Source organism: Acinonyx jubatus, chromosome C1, assembly GCF_027475565.1.
Source record: "Acinonyx jubatus isolate Ajub_Pintada_27869175 chromosome C1, VMU_Ajub_asm_v1.0, whole genome shotgun sequence".
Classification (NCBI taxonomy): domain Eukaryota; kingdom Metazoa; phylum Chordata; class Mammalia; order Carnivora; family Felidae; genus Acinonyx; species Acinonyx jubatus.
The window spans coordinates 166,533,109-166,547,126 of NC_069381.1; the positions used below are offsets into that span (position 1 = coordinate 166,533,109).

General features: G+C 36.6%; 1 protein-coding gene across 1 annotated transcript in view; it reads left to right on the forward strand.

The window, feature by feature from the left end:
- ITGA4 (integrin subunit alpha 4) overlaps nucleotides 1-14,018 on the forward strand; it is an 89,612-nt gene that overhangs the window by 39,301 nt on the left and 36,293 nt on the right. The window contains exon 15 of the mRNA XM_027055363.2: nucleotides 1,781-1,935. Within this exon, the coding sequence (XP_026911164.1) occupies nucleotides 1,781-1,935 (155 nt within the window). The remainder of the gene's footprint in view (nucleotides 1-1,780; nucleotides 1,936-14,018) is intronic.

Consider the following 14,018-nt stretch of genomic DNA (forward strand, 5'->3'; position numbering starts at 1 on the left):
TAAAATTAGATAAACTTCATGAGCCACCCAGGACCTATCCAGAGTTGATTGTATTCATGACCCCGCAGACTCTCATCATCTAAACATCACAAAGGGCAGCAAATACACTGAATCAAACTATGGCTATGTAACAGAAATCTCCTTCTGAATCAGCCTACAATGAGAGGTATAGAATGAGCGTAGTGTATCTACTTTAGAACAGACTCACTTTTCATTGTGCACTGCAAAAGTCCTGGCTAGGCATACAGTAGTAGGAAAGTGGGCAAAACTTTAACCTGGTTACAAGAAGTGGCATTTTCAGGGCATGACCCCAGTAACACAGACAAACTGATGGATTAGCTGAAAGACAGACGTTGAATTGATACGACTATCTCCCTTTGTGTAAAATCCGTGTTTGTTGTACTACCGATTCCACTGTGACCAGATATTTTTAAAAATGGTTGAAAACAAATGTATGACACTTGTAAATAATCACAGCGCTGTTACAAAAGCAAGCTTTAGAGTTGCATAGAATGAGTCCTTGGGAGAAATAATTCACATGGTAAGCATTTTTCATAAAAGCCGATGTTTTGCCACTTACTGTGAATGGATTTTTATTCACCCTTTTTTCCTTTACTTTTTGCCTGAACTCCTGGTGATGAATTGTGGATGGCTGTTTCAATTACTCTTTCATCTCTGAGACACTGAATCTCCGCTGCTGTAATTTTGAAGCCAATTGATTGGGACTTCATTGTTTATTTTATAAATAAAAGTCAGGTTAAAAGATTTATTTGAAACTTGTAGGAGTAATACAGGTTTTATCCTTATGTTTCCTTGAAAAAAGTAGATAAAATCGCTCCGAAAGAATAAGTTACTCCCAAGATGTAAATGAAAACTTCAGGAATTATATAAATTCTTTAAAATATCACTTATGAATTTATTGCTCCTATATAATGAGCGATATCTCAGCAGACTGTTAATGTAGCTTGTTTCGCAAAGAATTCTTTTAGATTAAAAACATCGCTCTTTCTTTGTAATATCTGTCTTGGAATTTTTTTGGATACTTATTAGATTTCCTTATGTTTTTGCTTATTGAGGACATTCTTCAGCAGGTGATTGTCTACTATGTGATATTTGAAGTAAATATTACTAGACTGCCAGAATATTCATTCAGAAGATGTCTATATTTGGCACAAACCAGCACTGGAAGGTCAAACTGGAAACCAATAAAAACATGGAGGAGACTAATCAGGGTCTAGGGCTGGAAAAGGAGACGCCTTTGGGTGAACTGTTTATATAGGTTGGACTTTTGAACAATTTGTTCACTTTTCGTTTTGAAAAATAATAAAAATCAATCACCTCTCAAGTCAGAAACAACAATGAACCCCACCGTGTATAAAATTAGTGGTACGTGATACGTGCGTGCAGTATTCTGTCTGTGGCTCTTTAGTTGGACATTCTAAGAACAGAAGGATTCCAAAGAAATATGAAACTTAGAACTTTTATGAGTAGTTACAATTTTAGTATTGTAGTTTTGAAACATTTTTAGGAAGATTAAGTAAATACCTGAAGATGGTAACAGTTAAAACTAGAAACCTAGAGAAAAGCTGATTGATATTTTATAACAATTTTTTCAACTTGTGTTTTCAATATGTGTCGTCTTCCAGATTTCAGGTTAGTTTTGAAAAGCCACTGAAATAAGAAAATACTGGATATCATTTTGACTATTTTCATTTCAAAAATAATAAATGCTTTTAGGTACTTATTTGCATGAACTGCAATTCTCTCTACATTTTTGCAGTTTTGTTCTATAACATGAGTCTGGATGTGAACCGGAAGATAGAATCTCCATCAAGATTTTACTTTTCTTCTAATGGAACATCTGATGTGATTACAAGCAGCATGAAAGTGTCAAGCAAAGTAGCTAACTGCAGAACACATCAAGCATTTATGCGGGTAATGTAGACTAGTTTTTTATTAATGAATGTGTAAACTCCAGTATTACCACTACAGTGAAAATCTTACTGCATTGGTATCTTTTTATAAAATGTGGTTTAAAAGCAGATGTGATTCCCTCCTGAACTAGCTGGCCTATTGTTACAGGGTTAAGATGTTCGGCAATCCTGTGATGTGGCTAATGCAGAGTCCGCATTTTGCATCTTCTTTATTTCACGTTTATCACATTTTTACTGTGTCATTCTTTCTAAAGATTTGCCTTTTCCTTTCTACAATTGCTATTTTCCTATCCCTGTTTTATATGCTTCCCTAGAAATGTACCTATTGAGTAGCTCTGCTGAGCCTGAGATCTGTTTCCAGGTAGGTTTTTCTTGACAGGGGTGTGGTAGGGAAGGGTAGGGTGGGGGCAGGGAAGTTGGTTTGTTTTTCGTGTGACTCTAATGAAGCAGAAGCCATCGTGACTGTGTTTGGATCAGGTCTTTGTCCCCATGCCAGCATTGTTAGTGATGTCAGTGGGAACTCACACAGTTGCAGCATGGTAGGGATCATCTGTGGGCCAGGACAATCACTCTCAAGATGTTTGGGGGTATGTCCTGCCAAAGCACAGCCAGTTTCATGTTTCTTTTATTAAAATACTCATTCCCAAACTGATCATCACGTTCCTTGCATTGGTCAAATTTTATCCTATGGAGCAGTGCCAAGTCGTTTTCATTAGGGAATGGTGTACTTCATCAGAAAATCTACGGCCACAAAGAAGCCAAACTATTCCCAGGAGCCCCTTCTGGGATTGCAAATAGTAGCCTCCGCTTAGAACTTAATTTTCCCTTGGATACTTATTCCAAGCAAATGCAAACAAGCATCAAGGTTCTAACACTATTGAATGCTAAGAGCAATAATCCCTATGCTATTTCCTCATTTCCCTTAACACTTTTTATTGTACTAGAATAAAGCTATGAGATGGTTGAGAACCAAAAACATAGAATGATACTAATGTAACCATCATTTATATGTTAGGCATGAAAGAGGGATTTTTTAATACTATATAGTTGAGATTGTACTTAGTCTCCAAAATTGACTCACCTATCATTGAGACCATTTTCAAGGCAGTAAAAGGGCTGACATTAGACATTTGCAGAGAAACATTGTGTTGAATTTGTATGACAGGAAATTGATCTGACTTACTTAGTTACGCCTGTGTTTCTTGGCATTGTTCCAACAAGTAAGAGTTCATCAAAAATTGTGTATTTTCGTTGGGATACATTTGTAGTAGAAATGACAATTTAGCAGAGGTTTCTTGACACACACTTGTAATGTTACCCTGGTGTTGATGGTAGCAGGTTAACAGCGATTGACTTTCGGCCATATTGTCAATGTCAAACAAAAGCATTTACCTCTGGGATTGGTACACAGTAGGGACTTTTTAAAAAGTTATTGAAACCATTATTAAAATTAAAACAGGTCTAGTTGTTATTCAGGAAGGTATGGGAAGATAATGAGTGCATTGTCCATTCCCACCAGCCTGGTAACTGGAGGTATTTCACCATGCTAATACTACTGTGCTTCTAGAGTCCAAAAGAACCTGATACTCTTTTTTTTTTTTAATTTTTAGAAGATGTATATTTATTTTGAGAGGGTGAGAGAGAGAGAGAGAGAGAGAGAGAGAGTTGGAGAGGGGCACAAAGAGAGGGAGAGAGAGAATTCCAAGCAGGCTCCACACTGTCAACAGAGAGCCTGTTGTGGAGCTCGATTTCATGACTCTAGAATCATGACTTGACCTGAAATCAAGAGTCAGACAATTAACTGATTGAGTGACCCAGGCACCCCAGAAACTGATATTATTCTGCCTTCTTAATGATAGTAAAAAAAGAAGAGCAGTGGTCAGGACGCTTGGATTGTCTGTCCCTTTGTTCCATAAAACTTGTCCAGTATCAGGAATATTAATGGTCATATTCTACTTCAACGTCACTTACAATGAAGTGAGGTACACTTGTTAATTATGTGGCCTGGCCCACAGCCTCCACTTCTCACAGGACTCTCTGTCTGCCAGTTGGGCACACTTTCCTCCTATGGTTCTTGGCATTGGTCATACCAGATAAGCTCCACTTAATTGAGTAGGTATTTGAGTACCAACATTCTGTTTGAGACACTTGTATATATCAGTGAATGAAATATAAAGAGATTACTGCCCTCACCGTGTTTATAGTCTAGTGGAGTGAGGTAAACAACATGATAAAAATGTAAATTTTAGACTATTTTATAAGATAAACATGATCAAAAAAGAAAAGGGCAGGGGCGCCTGGGGGGCTTGGTCAGTTAAGCGTCCGACTTCGGCTCAGGTCACAGTCTCACAGCTTGTAGGTTTAAGTACCACATCAGGCTCTGTCCTGACATCTCGGAGCCTGGATCCTGCTTCGAATTCTGTCTCCCTCTCTCTCTGCCCCTCCGTCCTTCCCTCCCTCCACCTGTCTGTCTCTCTGTCTCTCTCTTTCTTTCTCTCTTTTTCTCTCTCAAAAATAAATAAACATTTAAAAATTTAAAAAGGGCAGAGTACAGGAAACTGTGGAGTGCTGGAGAAAAAATGAAGGGTGCATTTTATTTTATTTTTTTAAGTATAATTTACACACAGTGTTAGTTTTAAATGTTTTATATAATGATTCAATCATTCTGTGCATTAGTGATGATCACAAGTGTCCTGTTTTTAAAATTTTAACTCCAGGGTAGTTAACATGCAGTGTTTCACTAGTTGCAGCTGTACAATGTAGTGATTCAACGGTTCCATATGTTACTCAGTGCCCATCAGGATAAGGGTACACTTAATCCCATTTATCTGGTTCACCCATGTCCCCAACCTCTCTCCCGCTGTTCTCTATACTTCAGAGTCTGTTTTTACCTCTTTTTTTCTTTGTTTTGTTTCTTAAATTCCACAAATTAGTGAAATCATATGGTATTGGTCTTCCTCTGACTTACTTTATTGAACATCCTACCCTCTAGGTCCATCCATGTTGTTGCAAATGGCAAGAATGCATTCATTTTTATGGCTAATATTCCAGTGTGTGTGTGTGTGTGTGTGTACACATGCTACATCTTTATGCATTCGTCTATCAGTGGACACTTGGCTTGCTTCTATGTCTTGGCTATTGTAAATAAGGTTACACTAATCATATGGGTGCATATTTTTTTTGAATTAGTGTTTTAATTGTCTTTTGGTAGATATCCAGTAATGGGATACCTGGATCATATGGTAATTCTATTTTTAATTTTTTGAGGAACCTCAATACAGTTTTCTAATAGGCTGCATTAGTTTGCATTCCCACCGGAAGTCCCAAGGGTTCCTTTTTTCTCTACATCCTCACCAACTCTTGTTTTTCTTGTGTTTTTGATTTTAACCATTGTGACAGGCTTGAGGTGACATCTCATTGTGGTTTTGATTTGTATTTCCCTGGGGATGAGTGATGTTGAACCTAGTTTGTTCTTTCTCAAGATTACTTTGGCTGTTTGGGGTCTATTGTGGTCCCATACAAATTTTAGGTTTATTCTAGTTCTGTGAAAAATGCTTTTGGAACTTTTATAGGGATTGTATTGAATCTAGATTGCTCATGTGTCTGTTGGCCATTTGTATGTCTTCCTGGGAAAAATGTCTATCCAGTTCCTCTGCCTGTTATTTAATTGGATTTTTAAAATGTTTGGTGTTGAGTTGCTTAATTTCCTTATGTAGTCTGTATATTAACCCCTTATTGGGTATATCATTTGCAAATAGCTTCTCTCAGTAGGTTTTTTTTGTTTGTTGATTGTTTCTTTTGCTGTGCAAAAGCTTTTTATTTTGGTGTAGTCCCAGTAGTTTATTTTTGCTTTTATTTCTCTTGTCTCAGGAGACAGGTCTAGAAAAATGTAGCTACAGCTAGTTTCAAACACATTTATATTTTCTTCTAGTTTTATGGTTTCAAGTCTTTCATTTAAATGTTTAATTCATTTTGAGTTTATTTTTGTGCATGATGTGAAGTAGTCCAGTTTCATTTTTTTGGCATGTAGCTATTCAGTTTTCTCAGTACTATTTGTCAAAGAGACTGTCTTTTCCCTATTGTATATTCTTGTGGGTTTATTTCTGGGTGCTCTACTCTGTTCCATTGATCTATGTGTCTATTTTTATGCTAGTACCATACTGTTTTGATTGCTACAGCTTTGTAATATAACCTGAAATCTGGAATTGTGATACCTCCTAGTTTGTTCTTTCTCAAGATTACTTTGGCTGTTTGGGGTCTATTGTGGTCCCATACAAATTTTAGGTTTATTCTAGTTCTGTGAAAAATGCTTTTGGCATTTTTATAGGGATTGTATTGAATCTAGATTGCTCTGGGTAGTATGAACATTTTTTTTTATTGGTTTCAGGAGTAAAATTTAGTGACTTATCACATACATATAACACCCAGTGCTCATCACAAGTGCCCTCCTTAATGCTCATCACCCATTTATCCTATCCCCCCCCCACCTCCCCTCCAGCAAACCTCAGGTTGTTCTCTGTATTTAAGAGTCTTTTATGGTTTGATTCCTTGTTTTCATCTTCTTTTATTTTTCCTTCCCTTCCCCTATGTTCATCTGTTTTGTTTCTAAAATTCCACATGAGTGAAATTATTTGATACTTGTCTTTCTCTGACTTATTTCACTTCGCTTAGCATAACACACTCTAGTTCCATTCATGTTGCTGCAAATGGCAATTTCTTCCTTCCTTCCTTCCTTCCTGATGGCCAGTTAATATTCCATTGGGTGTGTGTGTGTGCACATCTTTTTTATCCATTCATTAGTCGATGGACATTTGGTCTCTTTCTATAGTTTGGCTAATGTTGATAGCACTGCTGTAAACATTGGGGTGCATGTGCCCCTTCAAATGAGCATTTTTGTATCCTTTGGATAAATTCCTAATAGTGCAATTGCTGGGTTGTAGGTAGTTCTATTGTTAACTTTTTGAGGAACCTCCATACTGTTTTCCAGGGTGGCTGCACCAGTTGGTATTCCCACCAATGTCACAAAAGGGTTCCCCTTTCTCTGCATCCTTGCCAACATCTGTTGTTGCCTGAGTTGTTAATGTTAGCCATTCTGACAGGTGTGAAGTGGCATCTCATCGTGGTATTTGGTCTGTATTTCCCTGCTGATGAGTAATGTTGAGCATCTTTTCATGTGTCTATTTGCCATCTGGATGTATTCTTTGGAAAACTGTCTATTCATGTCTTCTGCCCATTTTTTTAATGGATTATTTGTTTTTTGGGTGTTGAGTTGGTAAGTTATTTATAGATTTTTGGATACTGACTCTTTATCCTATATGTCATTGGCAACTATCTTCTCCCATTCCATCAGTTGCCTTTTAATTTTGTTGATTGTCTCCTTTGCTGTGCAAAAGCTTTTTATCTTGATGAAGTCCCAATAGTTCATGTTTGCTTTTGTTTCCCTTTCTTCCAGAGACTTGTCTCCTAAGAAGTTGCTGCAGCCAAGGTCATAGGGGTTGCTGCCTGTGTTCTTTTAGCATTTTGATGGTTTCCTGTCCCACATTTAGGGTTTTCATCCATTTTGAGTTTATTTTTGTGTGTGGTGTAAGAAAGTGGTCCAGGTTCATTCTTCTTCATGTTGCTGTCCAGTTTTCCCAAGACCATTTGATGAAGAGACTGTCTTTTTCCCATTGGATATTCTGCCCTGCTCTGTTGACAATTAGCTGACCATATAGTTGTGGGTCCATTTCTGTGTTCTCTCTTCTGTTCCACTGATTTTTGCATCTGTTTTTGTGCCAATACCATACTGTCCTGATGATGAAGCTTTGTAATACAGTGTGAAATCTGAAATTGTGATGCCTCCAGCTTTGGTATTTCTTTTTCAACACTACTTTGGCTATTTGGAAGTCTTTTCTAGTTTCATCAAATTTTAGAATTGTTTGTTCTAGCTCTGAAGAATCTTGGTGTTACTTTGATAGGGATTGCACTGAATGTGTAGATTGCTTTGGGGTAGTATAGACATTTTAACAATATTTGTTCTTTCAATCCATGATCATGGATTTTTTTCCATTTCTTTGTGTTGTCTTCAGTTTCTTTCATAAGTGTTCTATAGTTTTCAGAGTACAGATTTTTACCTCTTTGGTTAGGTTTATTCCTACATATCTTATGCTTTTTGGTGCAATTGTAAATGGGATTGATTCCTTGATATCTCTTTCTGCTGCTTCATTATTGGTGTATAAAAGTGCAACAGATTTATTTATGAACATTTTGACAGTACAGTTTCTTTCGGTCCATAAGCATGGAGTATCTTTCCATTTGTGTCCTCTCCAATTTCTCTCATCAATGTTTTATCACTTTCAGAGGCCAGGTCGTTCACCTGCATGGTGTATTCCTAGGTATTTTACTCCTTTTGTGCAATTGTAAATGGGACTGTTTTCTTAATTGCTCTTCTACTTCATTATTAATATATAGAAATGCAACTGATTTCTCTGTATTAATTTTGTATTTTGTTACCAGACTGAAAATATTTATTAGTTCTAGTAGTTTTTTGTAGTCTTCAGAGTTTCCCATATATAGTACCATGTCATCTGCAAAGTTTTAATTTTTCCTTACCAGTGTGGATGCCTTTTAATTTTTTTTCTTAGCTGATTCCTGGGGTGGGACTTCCCATACTGTGTTAATAAGTAAAGGTGGTGAGAGTAGGCATCCTTGTCTTCTTCCTGATCTTAGAGGAAAACTTTTCAGTTTTTAACCATTGGGTATGATGTTAGCTGTGGGTTTTTTATATATGGCCTTGTAATGTTGAGGTAGGTTTCCTCTAAATCTACTTTGTAGAGTTTCTATCATGAATGAATATTGTACTTTGTCAGATGCTTTTCCTGCATTAATTGAGATGATCATATGGTTTTTATCCTTTCTCTTGTTGATGTATCACATTGATTTGTGAATGTTGAGTCCTCCCCACCCCCCTGTATCCCTGGAATAAATCCCACTTGATTGTGTTGAATGATTTTTTAATGTATTATTGAATTTGGCTTACTAATATTTTGTTGAAGATTTTTACATTTATGTCAATCAGAGAAATTGGCCTATAAGTTTCTTTTTTTGTAGTGTCCTTGGTCTTGGTATCAGGGTAGTGCTGGCCTCATAGAATGATTTTGGAAGTTTTCCTTCCTCTTCTAATTTTGGGAAGAGTTTGAGAAGAATTGGCATTAACTCTTCTTTAAGCATTGGGTAGAATTCACCTGTTAAGCTGGTCCCGGACTTTTTGTTTGTTGGGAGTTCTTTGATTACTCTTTCAATTATTATTGGAAGCGATTGGTCTGTTCAAATTTTCCATTTCCTTCTGATTCAGTCTGAAAGATTACACATTTCTAGAAACTTAGCCATTTCTTCTAGGCTGTCCAGTTTGTTGGCATATAATTTTTTCATAACATTCTTTTGTAATCTTTTGTATTTTTGTGATGTTAGTTTTTTCTCCTTTTTCATTTCTGATTTTATTTACTTTGGTCTTACCTCTTGTTTTTTTCTTGATGAGTCTGGTCTGAAGATTTATCAATTTTGTTGATTTTTTCAGAGAACCAGTTCTTGGTTTCCTTTATCTTTTCTCCCTCTCCCTCTCCCTCTCCCTCTCCCTCTCCTTCTCCCTCCCTCTCTCTCTCCCTCTCTCTCCCTCTGTGTGTGTGTGTGTGTGTGTGTGTGTGTATGTTGTCTCTATTTCACTTATTTCTGCTCTAATCTTTATTATTTCCTTACTTCTACTGGTGTTGGGTTTTGTTCTTATTTTTCTTGCTCCTTTAGATGTAAGGTTGAGTTGTTTGCTTCAGTTTTCTCTTGTTTCTTGAGGTGGGTCTGTGTTGCTATAAAACTTCCCTTTTAGAACTGTTTCTTTTGTTGCATCCCAAAGATTTTGGACAGTTATGTTTTTATTTTCATTTGTTTCCATATTTTTTTAATTTACTATTTGATCTCTTGATTTTCCCATTGTTTAATAGCATGCTGCTTAGCCTCCACATGTGTGTTTTTTCCAGTTGTTTTCTTGTAATTGATTTCTAGTTTTATACCCTTGTGGTCAGAAAAGATGCATGATATGATTTTAGTCTTCTTAAATTTATGGAGACTTGTTTTGTGGACTAACATATGGTCACTCCTGGAGAATGTTCCATGTGCACTTGGAAAGAATGTGTATTCTGCTGTTTTTAGATAGAATGTATATATCTGTTAGGTCTATCTGATCTAATGTAACATTCATAGCCACTATTTCCTGGTTTTCTGTTTGGATGATCTGTCCAGTGATGTAAACGGGGTGTTAAAGTCCCCTAATATTACTGCATTCCTGTCAATTCCTCCCTTTATGTATGTTAATAATTCCTTTATGTATTTATGTGCTTCCATGTTGAGTGCATAGATAAATTGTTACACCCTCTTGTTGGATTGTACCCCTTATGTAGTGCCCTTCTTTGTCTTTTGCTACAGTATTAAGTATCTTGTCTAATAAAAGTATTGCTACTGTAGCTTTTTTTCCCCACTTCCATGTATGTATGTTTTATTTATCCCTTCATTTTCAGTCTGCACGTAGTATCTTTAGGTCTGAGGTGAGTCTGTGATAGACAGTATATAGATGATCTTATTTTTTGAATCCGCTCAATCACCCTGTGTCTTTTGATTGAAGCATTTAGTCCATTTACTTTTAATTACTGGTAGGCATATATTTATTGCCACTTTATTGCTTGTTTTAGGATTGCTTTGTAGTTTTTCTCTGTTTCTTCTTTTGTTCTCTTCCCTTGTGGTTTTATGGCTTTCTTTAGTGTTACGCATGGATTTCTTTCTCTTTATTTTTGTGTATCTATTACAGGCTTTTGATTTTTCAGTTACCATGAGGATCATATATAACATCCAAAGTATACAGCAATTTGTATCCAGTTGATGGTCACTTAAGTTTGATCCCATTCTAAAGGCACAAAATTGTTACTTTCTCCTCCACATTGTATGTATATGATGTTATAGTTTGCATCCTTTTATTTTGTGTATTCCTTGACTGATTTTTGTGGATGAAATTGATCTCACAACTTTTGTGTTTTAACCTCCATATTGGTTAAAAGAAGAATGGGTATTAACTCTTTTTTAAGCGTTGGGTAGAATTCATCTGTTAAGCTGGTCCTGGACTTTTTGTTTGTTGGGAGTTCTTTGATTACATAAGTGATTAATCTGCTACCTTTATTGTGCGATCACATTTGCCTGTGAAATTGTTCCCTTTTATAATTTCCTTCTAGTGGAAATGCTTCATTTTTTACATCTTAGTGTGTTATCTGTTGAAATTCTCTTCTATTAGATGTCACTCTCCCTCTATGATAATGTTCCTTGTCCATGTAAATATATGACGATGGATCTTTGCCTTTGCCATATTCATATATATAACTTTATTAGATCTTAATGATTTCTGAAAACAAGATCTTAGAACAAGGGATAATTTTGAGGCTGCTTTGATTTAGGGAAACTCAATTAACAATTGGCAGCAGTTTTTAGAAATGTTGGAGCAGCCGTGGTGAAGTGAGACTTTGCTTAAGGCTTTTATAGATGGTATTTATTGGTTGATCTTGATGGAATCTCTGCATCAAATTATTCACTGATGTTTAAGAAGAGAAAAGGGGTGGTAAAGTGGGATGGCAAATGAAGTAACAAGATTCTCTCCCTGCTTGCAATATTTCCAATAAAGCTAAAAATATGTAGCTTAGGCATCTGATCAGGAATGCCTGCCACTGTTTATAATCTGAGAGACCTAGTGAGTTCAGTGGCCTTAGCAATGTTATATAATTATGAAATCAACCTGCCTACATGTATAGTAGATTAGTTTGTTCTTTCCCTTGGTTCCTGAACTTTCTGGATTTTGGATTTATGAACTAAAACAGTTTTATTTTGTTATGTGAGTCTTTAGGCAACTTCTAAAACCCATCTTTTTCAATAATAACTTCAAGGAAGTTAAGGTATATTTGGTTTGTAATTATATTTTATTTGTATTTTATGTATTCATTTATATTGTTAAACTGTACTGGTACATAATTCAGTGAGCCGTTATATATTAACCAAAGCCATTATATATTAACCACAGCAAACTATGGACTGATCCATATAGGCATATAGTTGTCCAAGTACAAACAGACTATATAATTATACTGACATTATGGTAGTCAGGAAGGGGATTAATTATTCCAGGCTATGTTAATTCTTTGTTAGACTGGAAGGTGTTTGAAGACAGAATATTACTTTTTGTATGTTTGCATTCCCTTGGAGTTAATACAACTCCTTACGTAAGGTAGAAATCCATGAATGTTCTTAACATTGATGAGTGATGTTTCTCTGTGCTATTTAAAGAATTCTATAAGGGAAAATCTGAGAATGTTCTATTGGTGTTACGATGAGAGCACCTGTTTGGGGGCTGCTGTCTTTTCTCAGGATGTTGGTAGTGCCAGCGGTTTGACAGTTCTCCACTTCCCAAAGCAAGCTTATACTAGCTAGAGTGGTTATAATTACAGATGGTGGTGCTGGGTTAGGTTCCAATCTAGGCCCCAGCCTTACCTTCTCCCTCCCCGATCCACTTCCCACATTTGTACCATTTGTACAAAAACATAAACCTGGGGGCACCTGGTGGCTCAGTTCGTGAAGTGACTGATTCTTGATTTAGGCTTAGGTCATGATCTCATGGTTCATGAGATGGAGCCCTGCATCAGGCTCTGTGCTGACAGCATGGAGCCTGTTTGAGATTCTCTCTCTCCCTCTCTCTCTCCTTTTCCCCTGCTTGCTCGCTCTCTCTCTCTCTCTCTCTCAAAGTAAATAAATAAACATTAAAAAAAACCCCACAAATCTGATCATATTCCTTGCTTAAAATTCTTCTAAGACTTTCCAGTCCTCTTTTTTTTTTTTTTTTTTTTTAATGTTTTACTTATTTTTAAGACAGAAAAACAGAGCGTGAGTGGGGAGGGGCAGAGAGAGAGACACACAGAGAATCTGAAGCGGGCTCCAGGCTCTGAGCTGTCAGCACAGAGCCCGATGCAGGGCTTGAACTCACAAACTGTGAGATCATGACCTGAGCTGAAGTTCGATGCTTAACCAACTAAGCCACCCAGGTGGCCCTCCAGTCCTCCTTTAAGTGTAGATTAGGTGCCCCTCCTTCTTCTGTACTTGTGTGTACTTACACTGGAATGCTCATACCCTACATTGTATGTGGATTTATGGATTATATAGATGCTGACATAGGTATTGACTTTCAGTTTTGTGTCCCCAGAGCCTTCCTTGTACTTGGCAGACCCACGAATAGATACACTGAAATGTTTATAGTGCAGTATCATTTTTCATTCAGTAAACCTTATAAATATTTCTGGCTCCACCCTTTAGGTTTTTCCGCTGCATACACGCAATAGGAAGACATGGACTTACTGCTTAGTGGCCATAAATACAAATTTCTATAAAAGTTAAACAAGAAGGCAGACTTTGTATAATTTCAGACATGTGGTAATTTGCATGCTTATGGGTTGCCCTATTTTATGTAATGTCCATAAAAATGTGGCATGGAATGTTCATTATTTTTAATATAGATAGCACGTGACCATCCAAATGAAAAATTTTAAGCAAATCTACTTTTTCCCTCCCAAATACGTAATTAGTCACTTCAAGACATTTTTGCTATTCTTGTCTTTAGGTGGAGCTGTTAAAGTTAAATAAGTGTGAATATCTGTCAAACACAGTTCTTGCAAGAGTGCACGTACATTTTATATATTGTGAGAAAAGCATAATTAATAGCTAATTAGGATAATGAAAGTAATATACACCAGATGTAGAGAAGACCTTGTGGAAAATTAGTATGAATTAGGTAACATGTGATTTGGTCAAAGCAAGCTTGTTGAGAAGAATTAAAACAGTGGACATGTGGAGGGACAATCAGTGGCTGTCTAGCTCCTACACCTAGGGAATAATTTAATCAAGTTTGCTATTGTAATACTCAGGGCTTCAAGCTGTTCGGTTTTCACAAGTTGATAACTTGGGATTTGGGCCTTGATTTGCAGCATTCCTATATGGTCAAAGTTTCATGTTGAGATGATCACTTTTCAA